The sequence below is a fragment of the Leucopleurus acutus genome (genome assembly GCF_964270905.1).
Source record: "Leucopleurus acutus genome assembly, chromosome: 19".
NCBI classification, from domain to species: Eukaryota; Metazoa; Chordata; class Mammalia; order Artiodactyla; family Delphinidae; genus Leucopleurus; species Leucopleurus acutus.
The window spans coordinates 11,153,360-11,177,324 of NC_139161.1; the positions used below are offsets into that span (position 1 = coordinate 11,153,360).

The window sequence follows — 23,965 nt, forward strand, 5'->3', positions numbered from 1 at the left end:
GCAGATATGAGACCCTTAGCTAAATTAGCTAAAGCTGGGTCATATGCGATGTGCCCCGCCCCTCATAGTTGGGGCGGGGGGTGGCAAAAGGGAGTGGAGTTGGGATGAGTACTGGTCTGTCTGACAGTGAGTGTCAGCTATATTGCATGTGTTGTTGTCTTCATTTTGTCCACATGCATTATGGACAGTTTGGGTATGGAATTTTAGGCTGTTTTCACTAAACTATATCACCCTTACTTCTTGCGATAGATGAGAAGGTGGCCTTGTTGTAGCCATAACCAAGAATTCATGATAAAAGCCAGAGAAGGAGTATTTATATCCACAGTACACGGTATATATGTTGAGAGAGAAAGAGAGAATTCAGATTTCTTTTTTTTTTTTGCAACAGCTTTTATCTTGGTTATAAAATCTTTGTAACTAGAAGAGGAGACTAAATCTTCAGTGGATTCTCTTTGAAATAGTCTTTATTAAGTTTTATCCATTAGTTCTACTTCCATTGGATATTTCCCACGGGCAGTTATGATTCTTCTCTTCACTGAAGACAGCAATGAAGCAGGGGTCAAATCTCGGCCTTTTCCTCTCTTTCTTTGGAGGCAGGGAGGTGAGTTGGTGTCTGGTGGTGGGAACAGGATTGCCTTTCTTATACAGAGACTGATGGGGCTGAGCTGTATCCCAGTAAGACTTGATCCTCAGCACGATCATCCTCGTTGGTGTAGGATGGGAGCCCAGATAGTTTCTCGGTGGCAGCCACAGCGGTGGTGGGACAATTTCTTCCCCCAAGGATGGTCGACATGCTTTGAGGGAGTCTGTTGTTGAGGTTCAGGCCATCACTCTGGTGGCACCATTCTCTCCTCTTACTGCCTGTTTGTACTTGGCAAGGCTTTTCTCATGATGCCTCCAAATGAATCATGTTTTGTTTTTTGTTTTGTTTTTTTTTTTTGGCTGCACCGTGTGGCGTGCAGGTTCTTAGTCCCCTGACCAGGGATTGAACCCATGCCCCCTGCAGTGGAAGCAAGGAGTCTTAACCACTGGACCGCCAGGGCAGTTCCGCGAATCATGTTTTGATCTGACAATCTGTAAACTTCCTTGTGTGACCCACTCCTGCTGGCTCCAGCAGTAGCATCCAGCAGCTCAGGACCTTGTCCAGCGGATACTCATTTTCACAGAAACAGGCTTGGTCCTGCAGCATCACTGGATTCGCAGTGACTTAACCACCCTATTTTCCGTTTGAAATCCTGAATTCGACTTGATATTTATGACACATTATTCTCATGTATTCATCAGTGTGGCTAAATTTTATGCCAAGTGTTTAAACTAATTGTAACAAAAATGACTAACATCAAAATCTTCAGGTTTCTTCAAAAAATGTCAAATGTGCATCCCATAGAGCTAGAGAATTCATATTTGGAAACCTGTGGTTCCTTTGCTACTGTTGTAGATAGCACGTTGTGTGGATGTCTGTGGAATTCGAAAATATTGGGCTGACCAAAAAGTTTGTTTGGGTTTTTCCGTAACATCTTATGGAAGATGTTACATTGTGTTACAATGTCTGTCTGTGATTTTTGAATATCACATGTTAATTCTAAGGTTATCTTTAGAAAGGTATGTGTCTTGGATGACTGCTTACTAAATGGAGTTTGTGTGTGTGAATTTGTGAACATTCTCCGTGGACTTGCTGTCGGGGTGTTCACGCTACAAAACAGGGGTCCACGGTGCTGATTCTACACGGAGCTCAGGCTTGTCCGTCTCTAGCTTTCACGTTATAATTTTTTTCATGTCTCCATTCTTTCTCTTCTATAGCTTCATAGTTACCATTTGTAGGTAGTAGGGAAACAGGAAGTCTGTTATGTGATAATCTTATTTATTTTCTCTTTACTTTTTAAATGATATTAATTTGAAGGGAAGCTACCCATTGTTGCTGTGTGCCCATGGCGGGGAAGGCAGGTGGCTTCCTGGGGCACCCTTGCTCACAGTGCGGAGAGCATTCTACCTCTGGGAGCCGGTGACGACACTAGCCACCCTAGTTTTCCCCAGACACATCAGTAACTCTCTTTAAAGAAGAATACCACCACGTGCTTCCTGGGGAGGGGTGGCTGTGGTGGTTGCAGGACACCTGGCTTCGGGCACAAGGGCGAGCAGGGGACTGTCCTGATGGTAGGTCTTCAGGGGAGCCTCGCCATCCTGCTGCGCCACCCCCGGCTTCAGCAGTGAACCACCTTCCCCGCTTGCTTCTCTGCACACACTCTGTGCAGGTCCATGCCCTTTTCTTTAATAAAGGTGGGCCAAGTTCACCCCTCTGTACCTTATACTCTATGTATAGCAAGCTATATAGCAAGCTGTAACAATTCGTAAGAGTTAATATTTTCAAAACAAATATCGATAAGAAACCTATTATGTAGTTGAAACACTCCCTCCACAGCACACACACATTTGTAATTTAAGGAGAAATGCTACCATTTCCACTGTTTATAGGAGAGTAAGTGGGGGTTAACCTGTAAACAAATACAGCAGAAATCCCTTTCATGGGGCTGCACACAGCCACCCAGAGCACCCGGCTGGGGAAAATAAAGCCATGATGGAAATGAAGAGTGGAATGGGAGGCTGGTCCTCCGAGTGCTCTGGGAGCTGACGTGCTAACCAGAAAGTGGAAGGGGTCACAGAAACACGCTGACGAGAAAAGCAGCCTCTAGAAGATCAGGACCCTTACCGCCACTGAGAGCTGGTGAGAGAGGAGGGGGCCGTGCAAGATGGAGAGGCAGCATCAGGGGAGGCCAGAACACCTGACGGCCTTAGCTGATGGACACTACCTACTACCGCCTTTTATTTGTGCGACGCTTTGTGGTTTGCAGAGCACTTTTTACATTTAGTCCAGTCATCAGCCTGTGCAACAGAGGATGGTACATAAGCAGTCTCCAGAGTCTTTGCTACTATGCACCTGTGAATAATCCCTTCTGCAGTTTGTACCAGGAGATCCAGTTTTTTTCTGTTGGCACCTTTTACTATTCCTAGTCCTGGAATTTGAAAGCTTTGGGTGAAAGAAAAGTGATTTCGCTGCATTAAAAATTCAGGAACTCTCATCTCTTGTCTGTAGATTAAATGAAATCCACAGACAAGCAAATTGTATTATTAATACAGTCAACTTTCAGGGTATAACTAAAATTCTACTTCCCTGAGCCTGAAATCTTTCTCAGCTGACCTCATATAGCAAATTTTTATGCAATTAATTTGACAATTAATTATGTATTGTCTTGCAGTATCTCTTCTATTGGCATTGTCAGCTGTATTTAAGTCTATTATGTAAACCTATCAAGGATGCTTCATATGAAGTAGTTGCTTAGTAATTATTTATGGATTTGGTCTCATAAATAACTGTACATTTGAATAAACTACCTTTAGTTGTCTTCCTTAGATGTATCTATGATTCACTGAATATGTTTAATCTTTGGTTGATTTGTATGAAATGTAAAAAGAAACAAAGTAAAAATTATTCACCCAAATCCATGAATATAGTATACTTTTTGCAGCCATCATAAAACTGGGAGCTTCTTCAAGTTAAGTCTTAGAATTTAATTTTTTTTCCTAATTTCGTCTATTTTAAAATATGCCAGAAATTGCTTAATGTCCTGGACCCCAGATCATGACCAACACCCTGGGATATCGTGAGGGTACTGTGGTTCCCAGCAGGACCCATCTGCATGGTCCTGCTTGCTATCACAGGAGGACCTCTCCTCCATCAGCCAGAGGCTATGGAGGTAATGGCCCGATGTTCTCTCACAAAGGATCTGTGGTAGCACAGACCATGGTGTTTCTGGTGGCAACCAGAAAAATGGCAGCACTAAACTGGGTGATCACAGAGCCATGCATGGGGAGAAGGGCAGGTGGGAAGTTACCAACCCACTTGAGGGGAGGGACAAGAAGGTAAGTGGTTTTTCTTAACACTGGGGTCAGAAGCAAGGAAAAGATATTAGTTCTCACTAGTCCTCCTCAACATTATACAATAAGACTTTTGCAATATGGCAAGGGAAAAAAACAGAAGGTATACAGACTGGGAAAAAGGAAATTAAGCTATCTTTTTTTGAAGATGAAACAGTTATATTTGTTGAATGTCAATCATAAAGATCTAATTGACAGTAACTGAACACTCCAACCAACAGCAGCAGCAAAATACACAAGTGTCCATAGAGTATCCATCAAGATATATCATATCCTGGGTCATAAAGCAAACCTCAACATATTTTAAATAATTGAAACCACACAAGTGTGCTCTTTGACCATGGTAGAATCAACTAGAAGTCAGCGATAAAAAGACAACAGAAGAATCTCAGAAAAAAAAAGAACACGTAATTGATGGGTTAGAAGTCTCAAGGGAAATTAAAGAAAATACATTAACTGAATGAAAATGAATGTACATCAGAAAACTAAAAATAGAATTACCATATGATCCAGCAGTTCCACTCCTGGGCGTATATCCAGAAAAACTATAATTGAAAAAGATACATGTACCCCTATGTTCATAGCAGCACTATTCACAATAGCCAAGACATGGAAGCAACCTAAATGTCCATCGACAGATGAATGGATAAAGAAGATATGGTATATACATACAATGGAATACTACTCAGCCATAAAAACGAAGGAAATAATGCCATTTGCAGCAACATAGATGCAACTAGAGATTACCATACTAAGTGAAGTAAGTCAGAAAGAGAAAGATAAATACCATATGATGTCACTTATATGTGGAATCTAAAATATGACACAAATGAACCTATCTACGAAACAGAAACAGACTCATGGACATATGGAACAGACTTGTGGTTGCTAAGGGGGAGGGGGTAGGGGGAGGGATGGCGTAGGAGGTTGGGGTTAGCAGATGTAAGCTATTATATATAGAATGGATAAACAACAAGGTCCTACTGTATAGCACAGGGAACTATATTCAATATCCTATGATAAACCATAGTCAAAAAGAATATAAGAAAAAAATGTTTATATATATGTATAACTGAGTCACTTTGCTGTATAGCAGAAATGAATACGATGTTGTATATCAACTACACTTCAATTAAAAAATAAATAGAAAAAAAAAGGAAAATGAATGTACGACATGTCAGTACTGATAAGATGCAGCTAGGACTTCCCTGGTGGTGCAGTGGTTAAGAATTCACTTGCCATTGCAGGGGACATGGGTTCGATCCCTGGTCCGGGAAGATCCCACATGCCATGGAGCAACTAAGCCCGTGTGCCACAACTACTGAGCCTGTGCTCTGGAGCCCATGCTCTGCAACAAGAGAAGCCACTGCAGTAAGAAGCCCGCGCACCACAACAAAGAGCAGCCCCTGCTCACCGCAACTAGAGAAAGCCCGCGTGCACTAACAAAGACCCAACGCAGCCAAAAATTAAAAAAAAAAAAAAGATGCAGCTAAAGCAATTGAAAGGGAAATTTATAGCACTAGATCCTTATGCTAGAAAATAGGAAAAGTATCAAATTATAAGTTCCTCCCTGTATTAATCAATTTGGGCTACTGTAACAAAATACTACAGACTGGGTAGCTTCTAAACAACAGAAAGTTATTTCTCTCAGTTCTGGAGGCTGGACAGTCCAAGATCACAATGCAGCTTGATCAGGTGAGGGCCCTTTTCCTAGTTTATGGCCAGGCCTTCTCGCTGTGTCCTCACATGGTAGAAGGGGTCAGAGAGCTCTCAGGCTGCTTTTGTAAGGACACTAATCCCATTCAGGAGGGCTTCACCCTCATGCATTAATCACTACCCAAAGGCCCCACCTTCTAGTACTATCACCTTTGAGGGTTAGGATTTCAGCATGTGAATTTTGGGGGAACACAAACATTCAGACCATAGCACTACCTCAAGAAACTAGAAAAGGAGAGCAAAATAACCCCAAAGCAATCAGAAGAAAGAAAATGATGATAAGAACAGAAATCATTGAAATGTAAAACAGAAAAAGAGAAAACTCCATGAAACAAAAAGCTGATTCTCAGGAATAATCAATAAAATGGATAAATCTCTAGCAAGACTAACAAACATAGAAGGAGAAGATTCAGGATCGTACAGCCATTGAAAGAATAATAAGGGAATAACATGAACAACTTTACATTCATAAATTTGACAACTTCAAAGAAATGGACCAATTCCTCTAAAACCACAAACTACCAAATCCACCCAAGATGAAATAGATAATGTGAGTGGTCAAGAAATTAAATTTGTAATTTAAAAGTTCCTGAAAGGAAATCTCCAGACTCAGCTAGTTTCACTAGAGAATTCTACCAAATATTTAAAGAATTAACACCAGTTTTACAGTCTCTTCCAGAAAATAGAACAGGGAGGAAACACTTCCCAATTCATTTTATGAGGTCATTATTACCCTGATGCCAAAATGGATATACATTACAAAAGAAAAAAAAAGCTGCAGACCTCTATCTCTCACAAACTTAGATGCAAAAGTCCTCAACAAAATAATAGCAAATCAGTTCTAGCAATCCATAAAAAGAATTATGTTCTACGACTGAGTGAGATTTATTCCAGGTATGCAAGTCTGGCTTAATATTCAAAAAAATCAATTGATGTAATCCATCATACCAACAGACTAAAGAAGAACGATCATATGATCATATCAGTTGACACAAAGCTTTTGACAAAATCCATCACCCTTTCATGATTAAAAAAAACCTAACAAACCACCTCTTAGCAAATGAGGGCTAGAGGGGAGCTTCTTCAGCTTGATAAAGAACATCTGTAAACCTACAGCTGTCATCATCCTTAATGGTAAGAGACCACGTTTTCCCCCTAAGGTCGGGAACAAGGCAAGGCTGTCCATTCTCACCATTCTTACTTAACATAGTACCGGAAGTTCTAGCCAGCACAATAAGGTGAGAAAAGGACATCATCAGTCACTAGGGAAACAAATCAAAACTACACTGAGGTGCACTTCACATCCACTAGGATGGGTAGAATAAAAAAGATAGATAATTACATGTCCTGGCCAGGATGTAGAGGAATTTGAACCCTCACACAGTGCTAGTGGGAAGGTAAAATGGTGCAGCCACCTTGGAAAACAGTCTGGCAGTTCCTCAAATGTTAAACTTGGAGCTGCAGACGACCCAGCAGTTCCACTCCTATGTTTATACCCAGGAGACTTGATGTGTCCACACAAAAACCTGTACACAGATGTTCACAGCAGCATTATTTACAGTAGCCCCCAATGGAAATTCTCTTCTTGATGTAAAGGATTGTGGAATTTTTTAGTATCTCCTTTTTTTTAGTTATCTAAGAGTAATAGTGGAGAAATTTGGTTATAATTTCTAATTAGTCATCTTTACTGAGTTATAGAATGATTCTAGAGCATTTTAGAAAATGATTGCTAACAACTAAATGGCTTTAAAATAGTGGACGGTCCATTTAGGCAAACTCTCAGGATAATCATGTTCTTTAGCCGCCCTATAGGGGAAATATTGGGGGGGGGGTTCTCGGTATGATTACAAGTCTTCCTCCAACAAAGACGACTCCTGCTCTCTTGGCCTAGATTTCATAGTTCCCAGCAATAGGTACCACTTCTTTTAAAATTACTATTTAATATTTGATATATATAGAATTATATAAATTATATATTAAAAATTACTACTGCCACTTTGTATCTGCTATTTTTAGTACAGTATCTGTCGCATGATAGATGCTCCATTAACAACTTTGAAATGAGCTGGGTAAGCAATACCTGATTCCTTTACAGATCTCAGTCTCTCTCTGAACTTTGTAAAAATGTCCACTGTAAGTAGGTGTTATTGAATTGAGAATAAAAATTGCTTTAAGCTAGAACTGGAATTATTACCAAGTAGATGTTATTTTCAGAAAGTCGCTTGGTAAAGACTCCTCTGAAATAAATTATTATTGCCTTCATCTCTTTATCAAGATGTCTTGTATATGTATATGGAGAACAGAAGCGGCACAATGGCAGAGTTTCATTTAGAAAATGAGAGGTGTAGGTGCTCCCGCTGCAACCCCCACTCACCTCCAGCCGTGCTTCTGGAGCGGGTGGTTCCGGGCCTGTGTGAGCTGCTTGGCCAGCCTTCCCGTGAGCTCTGAGTGCATGAGTGCCACGTTATCCACACGTGTGGAAGAGGTAGCAGATGTCTTTCTTGGATCTGGTTGCTGTGTATCACATCTGAAGATTTTTCTGGATCCTTCCCAAATCCTCCAGAAGGCTCTAGTGAGCTGTTTTTTTTTTTTTTTTTTTTTGCGGTATGCGGGCCTCTCACTGTTGTGGCCTCTCCCGTTGTGGAGCACAGACTCCGGACGCGCAGGCTCAGCGGCCATGGCTTACGGGCCCACCCGCTCCGCAGCATGTGGGATCCTCCTGGACCAGGGCACGAACCCGTGTCCCCTGCATCGGCAGGTGGACTCTCAACCACTGCGCCACCAGGGAAGCCCTCTAGTGAGCTTTTAATGATTAAAGTTTTCCTGGTGTTTGAGCCTCTAGGTTCTCCAGGAGAAGCCCCTTTGGGTAAAAGTGCATCTGGGGTGTGCCCTTCAGGGTGAGTGGTGGCTCCCAGCTGGACCTGTTCTCTTCTCAGCCTGGGTGCCTTTGAAAAGTCCTCTGAATCACTGGTAGTTAGGTTTACATGCAAGCTGTTTCCAAAGACTAATTTCAATTAAAAGGTCAATATCTTAGATAAATACAAAACCAAAACAATATATTGGAAGTAGCTCATCTGTTGGGTTTTGTTTTGTTTTGTTTTTTTGCATTCCTGGGTTAGCAGCTTGAAAAATGAATCGTTGGTGGAATTGTTTGTCTTGAATGTCATTTTTTAAAAATGTTACTGATTCTAATTAACCCCAGCGCAGAGCTGTCATGTGCCCAGTGGTGACAACAGGTCCCATATGAGTCTGAGGGGACTATTATTGTGTGTTACCACACTTCAGATTATCTGCAGCCACATTTAATGCTTTCTGCCAGTTTATACATCAGCATACTGCAAGGGGCTTAAGAAATAGAGGTTTCTATCAATGATCACTGTGAATTGGGAAATTTAGTTTCTAGTGGACTTACTTGGGATGAAGATGTTCCTGCATCATCTCCCTGTCTCCCTGTGCCTCCTCTGCCTCAGGTACTTTGCAAGGCTCTGGGCCAAATGCTCGTGGACCACAAGGTGCAGCCCGAGGCAGACCTAACACAGAGGCACTGAGCAGATCGCTACCTGACAGCACCACCCGGCTGTGTCAGGGCTACGGGAGCGCTGCCTCCACAGAGGACAGGGCACAGACGTCCTGACATCAGCAGAAATGCCCTTAACCCACCGAGCACCCCACGTGGCTGCCAGGGCATGGGAACCCACCCCACCCCCACCTCCCCCTGGGGGCCTGTGTCTAAGGCCGGCTTGGGAGAAAGGTGGCCTTGGTGTGACACACTGCTTCACTTCTGAGAGCCTGAGGCTGTAGAAGCTCAGTGACAGGCAACAGCAAAGATGGAAGGGCTGCAGCATTTGGGGGCTGTAGCCAGAGGACCTGCTCTTCGCTTCTCAGAAAGTAAATTTACTGTGGAAGCAGATTATAGACAGAGAAGTTAAAACTAGTAACCCACACCAACATTTAAGAATATTGAATCTTGGTTTTACATAAATGATTGTTTCTTCCTACATTGTTTCCTGTAATCATCACGTCTGTGCGCAGTTGTGGTAAGGCTTGCAAGAAGCATGTGCATTGGCTTCAGTCCCAGGCCACCTCTCCAATGCCCCTTTCACTGTTGAAGACTGTGCACTCTGTTCCCCTCCCGGAGCCTGACCCATTGCCGATGTCATCCTCCCTCCTGGGCTGGGGAGAACGCACTTCCACAGAGCACACAAGTCGAGACCACTTCCGGCAGGCTCCCCTGGCTCTGACACATCTGCAGCCTCTGCGTCTTTCCGTCTTTCCGCATGACTCAGGTCTGATAAGCCGCAGACCCACACGGCACCCAGACCCGACATCTTTCCTAGCGTGTTGTCACAGCAGACCTGGAAACTAATTTCCTGTGTGGAGCAGGTTGCTTCACTGGTGCTATTTTAGATTGTAGAGCTGGAGCCAAGGAAAGGATTAAAAGTGATTCTGCCTTCCCTTTTCTCTGTGCTTTAAAAAACCCACTCTGCTGATGGTTGTACAATGTGAGTGTACCTAACGCCACTGACCATACAAATAAAATGGGTAAGATGGTAACTTTTATATTATGTATATTTTGCCACAATAAAAAACCCCTTCCTCTAGAAATTGCAGTTTTTATTTAGTATTAAGTATACTAGAATTTGATTTGTATTCTGGATTTACTATTCCTTCTATTAATAATCTGAAGAGGTTATTAATAGAAGTACTGCTTTTACTGCCTTCCATTTGAGAAGGTTTTATCAGCATTAATAATGACAACACTTTACATGTCGTAATCAATGTTAGGTATATATGAGTGAACACAGCTTTGTGTGTATTTAACTTACAAAGTTCACCCGAGACTGCTGTTTGGAAAAGACCCTGCAGAGCACTCATGTTAGTGTCACAGGTGTGTGGTATAGATTCAGGAGGGTCCGGATGGGATGAGGGAGTGGAAAACGGCCCTCAGGCCAGGACCAGCTTCCCGTACTCATGACTAGGACTCGCCCGGTGACCGGCAGTTCACGTCATTTCTTGGGGTCTCTGTTTCCTCATTGTAGAAGGTTTTTAAAATTGGAAAGAAGACTTACCTCATGGGGATGTTGTAAAAAGCAAATGAAATAGCCAGTGTGAAAGAGACACAATCATGCAGACATAGGGGATTATTAGTAAGGAGCAAAACCCGAGACACATAAACATTCTTTTCAAGTTGGGAAACAAAAGAGCAACCGTCAGTGATTAAAATTATCCCTTCCTGCCCCATCTGTCCTCCTCAATGCCATCATCACCTGAAACCCCAGCCCCTGGTCTTCATGGAGCCCCGCCCCCTGGCGTTTATAACCCAGGAGTCCTTAAAAAGTGATTTGGGGCTGGAGCTTGTGGTCGACTCCAGGAGAGGATCTAGCAGCTGGGCCTCTCTCCAGAGGACTTGGCCAGGAACCCCCAAGCTTTAAGCCTCGGTTGATGGGTCCTTTCCTTCGTGTCACATTTCCGGCTCAGTCTCCAGTTGTGCGTGACAGTTAAGCTGCTCTCTTCCTTCCTGTCCCCCTGCAGGTCGCTGCTATTAACCCAAACCACCCACTGGCCCAGATGCCTTTGCCCCCATCCATGAAGAACTGCATTCAGCTGGCAGCCTGTGAGGCCAACGAGCTCCTGCCCATGATCCCCGACCTTCCAGCCGACCTATTCACGTCATGCCTCACCACCCCCATCAAAATCGCCCTGCGCTGGTAAGTGGCGCCCACCTCGACTCCCAGCAACCCCCTTGGGGTTTGCTGCAGGGACCCAAGGAATCTACCTGGGTCTTTTGGACCAAGTTACAGGTGTGAGCTCAGGACCCCAGGTGGATGCTGGGGTTTTCCTCTTGGGGTTCAGGATGCGCTGTCCCCCGGATCAGGTGCGTGTGTGGCTTCCAGGAGCACCCTCTCCATTTCGTGGCTAACTGTGGCTGTGCCCTCAGATAGTACCAATGTGGGTCATGCTGGAAAGTGGACTTTCTTTTGAAAAAAGAAAAGCCTTCATTAGTTATAGAATTCTTTGCTTGAGTTGAAGTAGAATCTTTCAGTTTATTCCCAGCAGTAAAAAAAAATAATAATAATGATTTTTTTTCCTACCGCCACTCTTTTGAGAAGTTGAGAGCTCTTGCGAATATGACTGAGGAAATGTGTGGAATATTCCAAGACAGTAGGACCTGCATTTAAGACCCTCCATCACTGGCAGGACTCACAATGGAATGTGTGTGCTTCTTGTCTCCAAATCCAGTTTTCTCCCCTAGACCGTCTTGCTCTCTTTTAATATCTACTTTTCCCTTTTATATTTTGCTGGAACCCATATACATGGAGGTAAGTAGCTCTTGGTGAGGCGCAGGCGGGACGGTGCAGCCGCGTGGGTTCACTGGACTCTGTGGAGGCGCCTTCCTCCGTTTCCTGCCGGGGTGTCCTAACAGCGCAGAGGCACAGGGTCCTGCTTCCTCCCCCACAGCCCTGGAGAAAGTGGGGAGACAAGCAAGGACTCTGGGGGCAACGACACAGTACTCAATCCCTCGGGAGGCCCCTCGGGTGACTACAGCCTGGGTTGGGGGTCCTGTGGTTGCCTTGAGCTGCTGGTTGGATGAGAACTTGGACTTGCAGCTTCACCTCTGTAGCAGCATCAGGTTGACCCACAGCACCTGAGTGAGGGCATCCACCTCCCACCCCAGCCCTCCCAAATCCCGGCTGTGGATCCCCCCAGGGAGAGGCCTCTTCTAACATGCCTGATCCCTAAGGAGCTAGTGGAGGAGGTGTCCCCCAGCTGCCGAGCTCACCCCCCGACTCAGCCAACTCATACAGGGCCTGACCGGGGCCATTCCCCACTGCACCCCACAAAGCATAGCACACGTGGCAAAAGCAGACTCCAGGGGAGAGAGCTGAGCTAGTCATCGTGCGAGGCAGGACTGTTGTCATGAAGCACAGTGCACATGATGGGAGGTGAAGGGAGGAAGATGCTGGCTGGTAACAGAGTGAGACTACGACCTGGGGATGTTGAAAAGAACCACATAGAGATACAGGTGAGAGGACTATGGTGTTTGAAACAAAGGACACAGTGGACGGGATTCCTAGCGGGAGGGGTGGCTGCAGTCTGACTTAGCACGTTGGGAGATTACAGCGAGGGGCTAGGCGCTGGGGAAGGCAGCAGGAGGAGAGAGACAGAAAACAGAAGAAGAGCAGGAGACACGGGGGAGATGGAAGCTCCCCCATGGAGAGAGAAGGGGAACGTGGCAGAGCTGGAAATACCTGAAGGTGATGCGGACACATTCTTCAGAACTGGAGAAAGCTCGAAGGATCTGAGAGGCTAGGGCTGATGGGAAGGGAGGGGAGTGGGGACCCAACCTCGGGGTGAGGCTGAGGCTGCACGGCAGCCACACCCACACTGCCTCTGAGCATCACTCCTTTCTTCGTGGCTGCGCTGCCCTTGACTGTAGGGCTTTTTGTTCTTTCATTTATAAGTGAGTTTTTCTATTTAACTCTCTGTACTCTGTGATTGCTGTTAGAAAAGGTTTATGGTGCCATTTAATGTGACCTCAGAAAGATCTCTGATTCAGATGACTCAGGAAGTTGTTCATTTTATTCATCGTCCAAGAAATAATTTACTAAATACCAACTGTGTAAGCCCATGGGTAAGCACTATAGGCGATACAAAGAAGCATATTGTCCTGAAAAATTTACGGTCTCGTTGAGGAGACAAGATGTGACCTGAAAATTCATTATCTAAATGGGTGCTTCATGCCAGGCAAAGAAATCTGAACATTTCAGGCAATGTATGAGCAAGGACTAAATGGATCTGTGGCACCAAGGGCTATTTGTGTTTCCAGAGAACAGAGAAATCCCTAAGGGCCAAGGGGATCAGGGAGGGCTTCTCGGAGGAGAGGAAAGTTGAGTCAGGGTCTGGGCAGATGGTGGGATTTGAAGGGGAGCAGAGAGCACCACAGGCAGGTGGCCCCCAGTGCAAGAAACCATCCCTGAGTAGCGAGAGTGGGTCAGTAGAGAGAGGACATCGTCCAGAGGGGTGAGGTGAGGTCGGAGTGTGGGCCGGCATCAAAGGGTGGGCCGCCTTGATGTTGGGCCAAGGACCTTGGCTCCTAGGACTGGTGGGGGAAGGTGTTTATGTGGGGAAATGACTTAAGAATAGTGTTTAAGGAAAATAATCCATGTAAGGATGGGGAGACCTTGGTCAAATGAGGCCTTTATCACAGCAGTGAGATCAGGATCCAAACTAAAGCAGGAAGGTGGAAATGGCCGTAGACCCCTCGGTGGGAGGGCCCACAGACACACCCCAGAATCTGCGGTGCAACAGGCCTCATTCCCACTCATTTTCCTGCCCCTCCCTGTGGATTTCCTGCCCTTACTGCACCTGTGCACCCCGACTCTGGAACTGACGGTGCACACCAGCTGTGCTCCGGGACCCCGGGCTGGGTGCTACACCTGAAGGGGCTGTGAGTGGAGGGGTGGACTGGCGAGGGAAGAAGCAGGAAGAGCACAGACGGGGCCTCCTGCCCATGCCACTCCACACTCTGCTGCCAGCGCAGTGAGTTTAATCTGTTTCTCCCCCGTGTCTCCGGCCCTGTCGTCCTCCACCAGGGGTCAGAAGGATGTGGCGTCCCTTCACTGGCAGCGGTGGGTCCCTGCCCTCTGGTCAGGGGTGAGGCAGTAGGCTTTCAGTCCACCATGATGCGATGCATTGTCTTGGCACCTACCCGAAATCCTTTTGGGAGTTAATATATAATTAAATTTTTTTAAAGTAAGCATTTAGTAGGAAGCACAGTGAAAAATCAAACTAATACAGTTACCAGAGAATGGACTTTGAGGTCAGTACATCACGGTTGTGGATGATGGTCGTCAGATAAGCACTGCCTGGAGTGATTAAGCAGAGTCCCAGATGGGTGGATCTTTTACAATTAACCACTTTCTGCATACTGAGGGATTGAAATTAGATCGAACATAACATTTCACTGAGTGTCCTTAGCCTGTGAATGGCAGTAAACCATATTCATGGGAAGAATTGTCAAGGGAATTCTGTACTTCTTTGTAACAGCTGAGTTTAAAAAAAAAAAAAAGGCACCAGCCTTTTTATACATGAAGAGAGGAGACAGTTTGCCAGATAGTATTAATACTTATGTTTTTAGGGTTAAGTTTCTTTTTTTTAATTTAAAAGTCAGTTTAATATTTTCCAGTGAAAAATGGGATATACATTCTTTTAGAAAATTTACTAAAAAGTAAAAAGAAGGAAAAAATTGTCCAAGATTTTACCACCATTACCACAATTAGTGTTAACTTTTTGGTTAAAAAGTCAGTCTTTTTTTCTGTGTATGTACATGTTTGCATTGATGTAATTAGACTAAATTTACAATTTCATATACTTAAACCTTAGCATAACAAACTTACTTATCCTTGACCATTAGAAACTCTTAGTAAATGTTATTTGTAGTGATTGCATAATATTTCACTGTACTGATGTTCTGTGTTATTCAACCAAGTATAGGGCTTTAGGTTTTATGATTCAGGTAAGCTCAGAGTAGCTCTAGAATAGGGGTCCATGGGCTTTTTCTGTGAAGGGCCAGATAGTAAATACTTTAGGCTTTGTGAGCCCGAGGGTCCCAGCTCTGTTGTCATAGCATGAAAGAGCCATAGAAAGTATGTAAACAAATGAGCATGACTGTGTTCCAATAAAACTTTATTTACAAAAACAGGCAATAGGCCACATTTGACCTGGGAACCATAGTTTGCCATCCCCTGCTTTCGAGAATGGAGCCAGGCTTTTACCTTCAAATGACTGCTAAACTTACCTGTTGGTCAGTGAACCCAAACAATAAATAACCTAGGAAAAACCTTTGCTCGGGAAGGTTCCTGTATAACTAAGAGGATGGTTTTAATAAAACTGCACTCATGTAAGGCACAGTTGCTAAAGAAAGTTATATACCTTGTAAACCGAATACAGCCTTACTTTATATGTACAAAATATGTGTACATATATTTGCTGGCAAGTATGCTTATAAATCTTATTTGATGATGAAGTAGTTGTTGGAAGACATCATTCTCTGATTTTTGTTTCATTTTTGCCTCAATCTTATTTTCAGAAACTGATAATTTTAGTAATTCTGAAGTGAGCAATTACATTACTCTCCCTGTAAGTGATTTCCTTACTCACCATATACATCAATATAGGATAAGAATCCAAAATATGTTTTTTTCCTTAGGCTGTTTTCTACTTACTAGATTGAGTGGCAGAATACCATCTTAAATTTATTATGGATATATTTGTGTGCTACTGAAATTATAACTCAGTGGTACTTAATTTGCTGTGGGACTTGCTGCAAAATAGATTGATGCCCATTGCATTGTGTGTCATGCAGTTATATTGTCTGTTAATGAAAATGGCAGCATCATTTTGGATTGAATAGAGGTCAAGAAACATGTTTCCTTCATTTCAATTAAATTGAGTAATCTCAAGGAGTTTAAATGTTAATGGCATAGTATTACCGAAAATTTGCCAGCACGGAAAGCCTTGTCTTCATCTTTGCCCAGATAGAGAGGCAGCTGCAGAGACACCCCGCCCTGCAGCTGCACTGTGAGACCCTGCATCGTCCATCCGGCTGGGCCCCGCGCTGTGTCCTGCTTGTCTCACTGCAGATGCTTGCTTTGCATTTTGTGACACTTCTGGCATTTGCTTTGTGTTTTGTCTTGAAGACTCAACCAAGAATCAGTCAGAATTACTTTTGGAAACATAAATTCCTGCTGGTGTTTGTTACTGGGGTTAACCATTTATTCTCTGTACAGTTTTCTAAAATACAACTTCTCTGCTAGAGAGCAAACTTTCTGCCTATGCATTTAATCAGTGCTTTCTGTTTGTGATCTTTTTCAGTTTCTTGTAAAAACTGAATTAAAATGAAGTATCTTATGTTTGAAGGCAGGAGATCTAGACACATTAGTGAATGAAATTGTCTTACCAGTTTACTTTGTAGTAATGTCACACTTTGCGTCATAAACCTTGGTGGTAGTAAACTTAATTTGAGATTTATTTAAACGGTTTTCTTATCTGGAGGCCCTCACAATGTGGTCATAACTGTTATCTGGTCCTGCTCCGTAAACCCCAGGACAGTTTCAGGGTAATTTCCAGTCTTTCAGGTTATGTAATTTGTCATGTGCCCACTCTGAGGAAACTATTTTTTCTCCCCAAACTAGACAATGTACTCTCAGTGTTCCTGTCTCTGACATACACGCAATTGAGATAAATATCATAATGTATTATAATAGAGCTCCTTTAAAAAAAAGTTGACATGCGGAAACCTGATTTATGCTGCTAAGAAATGAACTGAACCAGACAGAATGGCACAGGCTGCTGACTCCCTCCCCTGAGCCCAGTCCTCGGGCTGCCACAGGGGAGTAAGATTGATGGGTCCTACAGTGAGTCCACTCAACAAGTCAGAAACGGTGTGGAGCCCTTGGGGATGGTTGAGACTGTTGGGGTGGGGAGTGGAACAGGTGAGGACCAGAAGGTGCAGCTGAGGGAAGGCCGAGGGTGGGCCCTCTGGTGTGCACATCACTCTTTCCATCATTGCCCTGGACAGTGCAGCTTGCCTTGCTGTATCTGGGGCTTGGAATGAATGAAGGAAGGAGGGAGGGAGGGAGGGAGGGAAGGAAGGAAGGAAGGAGGGAAGGAGGGAAAGAAGGAAAGAAAGAAGGTGTACCACCTCTCCTTTGTAGAAAAAGCTACACCTGTAAAAATCAGAAGCACTACACTACAGAAAAATAATTCAGAGTGAGGATAAACATACCCAAAGTGATAAGAGAGAATATTGGAAATAGGAAGAAGAAATAAGAAAGATTAGTTGGAGGTATGGATCATGAAAAATACAATTGACGAAGTAAAGAATTTAGGAGGTGGATTGAAAGGCAACGTTATGGGTATAACCAAACGGCAAATTAGAGAGCTGGAAGGCTGGGTTGATTAATTCCCACCAAAGAAGTAGAGATGGAAAGAATGAGAGACCAGAAAGATAGAATTAAAGTTTGAATATCTGAGATATTGATCATGAAAAATAAGTCTAGGTTTAGGCCTCACTATGTTAGAGGTAACCACCAAAAGAATGAAAATAGAATATATTATGTTCACAGGAGGAGAGAGGATTTCTTCTCTCCAAAAGAAGGTAGAAAAAGAAACAAGAAAAGCATGGTAAATAGAAAATGTGAAATAAGATGGCTGAAATAAATTTTGAAATGTAAGTGATTATTTAATTGTTAGTGAGTTGAATTTACCACTCAAAGGACAGTGATTCTCATGTTGGATAAAAATCATCATGATATAGCATGTATCACAGGATACATGTTTAAAACAAAATATTTGAAAGGTTGAAAATCAAAGGATGAAAGAGGAGAAATATGGAAACCAAAAGAAAGCTGGAGTGACAATTTTAATATGCATCAAAGAAAAATCTGAGATTAAAAAATATTGAAAGGACAAAGAAAACTTTTATTGTGGTAAAAAGAGCAGACGATCAAGAAGATACACTGATCATGGCTCTCTATGCATCAAACAATATGGCCTTGAAATATGTAAGATGGGAACCAAAAGGACTCTGGGTAGAAACGGATACACCAGGAACATAGGTACTGAGACCAAGTACATAAAAAGTAAGAAAAATAGTTTAGATTTTAATAGCAGGACTAATTAGCTAGGTCTAATATAGGCATATAGGACCATGTACCCAACAAGCACAGAATACACATTACTTTTGAGCATAGGTGAACCATTCACAGCTAACAAACAAACAAACAAACAAAAAACCTGTGTACCAGGTTCCAAAGGAAGCTTTAATAATCCCAAAGAATTGATACCATATAAACTCTATTCTCAGACCACCATACAATAGAGTTGGAGCTCAATAATGAAAGGTTAGCTTTTAAAATGCCTGAAAACTAAAAATCTTACTCTTAAAAAATAAAGTCCTTAAAGAGGAAATACTTTTAAAAAATTATGAAATACTCAAAGCTGAGTAACAGTGAGAGCACAACTTTTCATGTCTGTGGGATGTAGCTAAAGCAGAAAACGAAGATTAAAAAATAAAAGGAAACTCAAATGTTCACCTTAAGGAGCCCGGGGGGAAATGCAGTAAACAAAAAGGAATATGAAGAAAGGTAGTCCTGAAGATGAAGGCAGTCCTGAGCTGTTCATAGTGTCTCCACATCCAGAGTACCTCTGGGTAGTTTCTCCAGAATTCTCCCAGCAATGAGGAGCAGCCCTAGGGCTCTATCACTCTTTATATAAATTCTGGACCAGCACTCTCATCCTTAGCTCCTCCTTCAAGTGAGTCCAGTACCTCAGTATTCATTCTTTCTGAGATTCTGCATTATGAGGGTGCTTACTTCTTTTTGGCTTTACCCCTTTGAGGTTTAAGGCTTCCATTCTCTCTCTGCTTAGTCACCACAACTTGCCCAACTCTTAATTGGTTGAAATTTTAAATTATGGTAATAAAAGTAGCTCGATCTTGTTGAGCATTATGCTGTGCCATTACATGAATTAACCCATTCAGCCACTGCAGGAAGCCTGTGTGGCATGGCCTGCCTTCAGCCCTGCTTTCAGGAGGAGGGGATTGAGGCTGCATGGTCGTGACTGGTAGAGCCAGGATTCAAACCCTGTCCTGACCCCAGCGCTGACACTTGAGACTGTCTGTGTGATGATTGGCTTCTCCCATTTGCTGTATTTTCTCCCTGGTACTCTTTGTCCGTATCTTACTCTTTTTCTTCCTCTTTGGAGGGAGTTGAGATCCATGTGCATGTTTAATCCAGCATATTTAAGTGGAGTCATGGGCATTTACTTAACTTGGTAAAGGCTGTACAGGGCTTTTCAGCAATATGCTTAGTGGAGAGACTTGAGATGCCCTCCCTTTGACATTGGGAGTAAAGCAAGGGTTCTTTCTGGCACTACTTTAGTATTAGAAGTCCTGGTCATCAGTAAGACAAGATACAATATTTGTAATTATCTCTGTGCATTATGGATCATCTTTCATATTTCATTGATTCTAGGATGTACATTTTCACATCTGAACATATCTGAGATCCAGTACCATCTTTTGAAAAATAATGTGCCTGTTTAGTTGGAAGCACTTTTTCTTTCTTAGTGTACATAGAAATGCTTAGAAAAGCCCACGTCAAGGTGTGTGCTATAACCTTTCTCATTGCACTGTTTGTGAAATAACTGACTCAGGGTTTATCACTAGGGATCATGGGTAAAATATCATGTTTGTAAGAGGTAAAATTACTGAACTCGGTTTACACATACCAAAAATAATCTCAAAATTGTAATGGTGTTTATAGATTTTAATTAGGAAAGTCTAAAATTTATGGTCTAAGCTTTCTCCATAAGACCAGAAAAAGAGAAGCACATCAAACCCTAAGTATGTAGAAGAAAGGAATAAGAAAACAGCAAAAATAAACGAAATAGAAAATGTACTAGAGAAATATACAAAACCCATGAAAATAGATGAAAGTTTTTGAAAAGTTCAATAAAATTTTTAAACTCTAACTAGAATGGTCAAGAAAAACAGAAAGAAGATATAAATCCCCTATTTCAGAAATGAGGGAGCATCACCACAGATCCAACAGACATTAAAAGGATAGTAATGGAATCCTTTTAAGTATGAAGGACTTGGTGCCAATAAATTCTATGTCTTAGGTGAACTGGATGAATTTCGTGAAAAACACAGAATACTAAACCTGACACAAAAAGAAAAAGAAAATATGGATAGTTTATATCTCATAAAGAAACTGAATTCCCTAGTTAAAAACCTCAGAAAGAGAACTGCAAGCCCAGATATCTTTGCTAATGAATTCTAGCAACATTTAAGAAAGAAATAATACCAACACTTATACAAACTCTTTCAGAAAATACAGGAAGGGAAACATTTCCCATCCCATTTTAATAGGCTGACTTTATCTTAAAAATCAAAGTCAGACAAAGACTCTGCAAGGGGGGGGAAAAAGCTACAGGTCAAGATCTCTCATGAACACCGGTATAAAAATTCTTTGTTTTTCTTTATTTTATTTGTTTAAGACAATTTTTAAAAAATTTTTGGCCTTGCCGCACGACATGCAGGATGTTAGCTCCCCGCCCAGGGGTCAAACCTTCTCCACCTGCAGTGGAAGCACAGAGTCTTAACCACTGGACCACCAGGGAAGTTCCAACAGGTATAAAAATTCTTAACAAAATATTAGCAAATGAAGCCCAACCATATAGAGAGGAGATAAAGTATTATGATCAAGTAAGGCTTATCTCAGAAATGCAAGGCTTAACATGAAAATCAATTAGTGTAATTCATTACATTAGCAGAATAAAGGGGAAAACCTATATGATTATTTTAATAGATGCATAAAAAGAATATGACAAAATTCAGCACGGTTTTATGACAAACTGATTCAGCAAACTGCAAATAGAAGAGAACATTCTCAAGCTCATAAAAGGCGTCTAAGAAAAACTTACAGCTAACATTGTAGTTGAAATGATGAAAGACACTTTCCCCAGAAGACTGGAAACAAGGCAAAGATGTTTACTCTCACCGTTCCTTTCGACGTTGTACTGGAAGTCATAGTCAGTGCAATAAGCTAGAAAAGAATAAAATGGCATGCAGACTGGCAAAGAAGTAAAAATCTTTTCACAGACAACATGATTATCTACGTAGAAAATCATGAGAAGTCTACGAAAAAGTCACTGGAACTAATGCATTTTAGCAAGGCTCCAAGATATAAGATCAATACCCCCAAATCAGCTACATTTCTATAAAGTAAAAACTAATAGTTGGAAATTGAAAATTTTTAAAAATATATACTATTAGCTATGGCATCAAAATTCTGGAGTACTTGGGAGTGAATGTAACAAAATATATGCAAGATCTGTGCTCAAAAACTATGAAACATTGCAGAGAGAAAGACCTAAATAAATGGAGAATTATACTGTGCTTATGGAGTAGAAGATTCAATATTTTAAAACTTTTATTCTACCCAGGTTGATCTATAGATGCAGTGCAATATCCCAGTCAAAATTACACCTTTTTTTTTTTTTGGAAATTGATGTTGATTTTAAAGTTTATATAGAAATGCGAAGAGTCTAGCCAAAACAATTTTGGGAAACAGGCGTGTGGTTCATTTCAAGATTTAATGTATACATATAGCTGATTCACTTTGTTATACAGCAGCAACTAACACAACAATGTAAAGCAATTACACTCCAATAAAGATGTTAAAAAAAAAAGAAAGAAATGTGTGTGAACAAACAACTCATGAAACGGGAACTTGAAGTGGCTATTAAAATTTTGGAAAAAAAAATTTAATGTAAAGCTACAGTAATCAAGACTGTGGTATTGGTATAAGGATAGCCATGTAGATTAATGGAACAGAGTATGGAGTATGGAGCAGAATTAGACCCCCACATATATGATCAATTGATTTTGGACAGAGGTACCAGATAATTCAGTGGAGAAGGGACTGTCTTTTCAACAAATGGTGCTGGAACAACTGGCTATCCATTCGGGAAAAACAAAAATAAAATCAAAACCCCAGCCCTTATTTTACACAAAGCAGAAAAATTAATTTCTGATCTTCTATATATAAAAAAACTATAAAACTTATAGATGAAAACATAGGAGAAAATGTTCATGATTTCTTACATGTAACACAAATAGCATAAATCATTAAAAATTGATATATTGAGGTTCATCAAAATAAAGACATCTGTTCTTTGATAGACACTGTTAAGAAAATAAAAAGACAAGCCACAAACTAGTTGAAAAGATTTACAATACATGTATCTGAGAATATATAAAGAACTGTATCTAGAATATATAAAGAACTGTAAAAACTCGATCATAAGAAGACAACCCAAATTTTAAATAAATGGCCAAATGATTGGAATAGACACTTGACAAAAAGAGAGAGGAAGAACCGACAGACCCACAAAAGGTGCTCATGTGTTGGCCAGAATGTGGAGTAACTGGAACGCTCATACATTGCTGTGAGGATGAAAATAGTACAGCCACTTTAGAAAACAGTTTAGCCATTTTTAATAACTTTAAATATACTCATAGCATACAACTCACCTATTCTATGTATTTACCAAGGAGGAATGAAAACATGTGTCCACACTAAAATGTGCAATGAATGGTCATAGCTGTGTTCATGGTGTCCAAAACCTGGAAACAGTCCAGAGAGATGTTCGTCCATGGGTGAATGGACCAAATTTTGGGACATACACTTAGTCTGTTACTGCTTACCAATAAAAAGGAACAAGCTATCAATATAACATGAATGAGTCACTGCTTGAAAAGAAGATAAGCACAAAAGAGTACATAGTTTATCATTTTGTAAAGTTCTCAGAGTGAACTACAACAAGAGAAAGCAGATCTGGGCTTGCTGGAGCCAGATACAGGGATGAGACGGACAGCGCTTCTGGGGGGTGGAAATGTCCTGTGTGGGAATTGTGGTGGTTGGTTGCACAGACATAACACATTTGTCAAATACTTCAAATTATAATCTGAAATGGGTGCATTTTATCGTATGCAAATTGTACCTCATTAAAGTTGATTTAAATGTTTTAAAATGCATAATATTGGGTGAAAAAATGATACTGTTTTGTAAATTAAATGCAAAAAATATAGTATAAACAAGTTTGCACATATACTTGAAATATGGAAGGGCATACATTAAATAGATGTGAGTGCCTATGGGGTATTGAGACAGGCTGGGGATGTAGGGAAGAAAACGGCAAAACAAAAGAGAAGGCTCATACACGATGATGATGTGTTCCACTAACTCGGGACTGTGAGCAGCCTTCTGGACACCTAACATCTTAGAAAGTCACATATATGAAACGGACTAGACAGACCACCCTTTGCAAGATACCAGGATTTTAAAATCATGTCTCCTTTTATTTCTTTTAAATATCAGGTGTCAGTGTTGTCCCAAGGCTCAGTGTGATCAATAATGGTAAAAAGCTAAGAAATATAATGTTTACAGAGTTACTGTCTAAATATTGACCAATTTGACCAAATTTTAGGCACATAGGGCCTTTTGAGAATCATCTTATTTCCCTGAGAAAAAGTATTAAGTGAATTTGTTTTTAAAGGGCAGCTTACCTTTTTATTATTGTTCACGTTTGGGTTTATTTATCTTCTAGTAATTTGCTGTTGGCTCACATTCTCCTTTCTCCTCCAGTGTTTACCTAACAAGAGTACGTGGAATGTATTATCTCAGACGGATCTCACTAGGCAGTTCAGTGAGTCCAAGAGTCTTTGGTGAGAGTTTGAACGAATCAG

At 41.6% G+C, this 23,965-nt stretch overlaps 1 protein-coding gene across 5 annotated transcripts in view; it reads left to right on the plus strand.

Moving 5' to 3' along the window:
* The window catches only part of RPTOR (regulatory associated protein of MTOR complex 1), a 346,540-nt gene that overhangs the window by 178,035 nt on the left and 144,540 nt on the right, over positions 1–23,965 (plus strand). For all 5 annotated transcript variants that reach the window (XM_082861744.1, XM_082861740.1, XM_082861741.1 and 2 more), the window contains one exon: positions 11,182–11,357. In XM_082861744.1, coding sequence (XP_082717870.1) covers positions 11,182–11,357 — 176 coding nt within the window. The remainder of the gene's footprint in view (positions 1–11,181; positions 11,358–23,965) is intronic.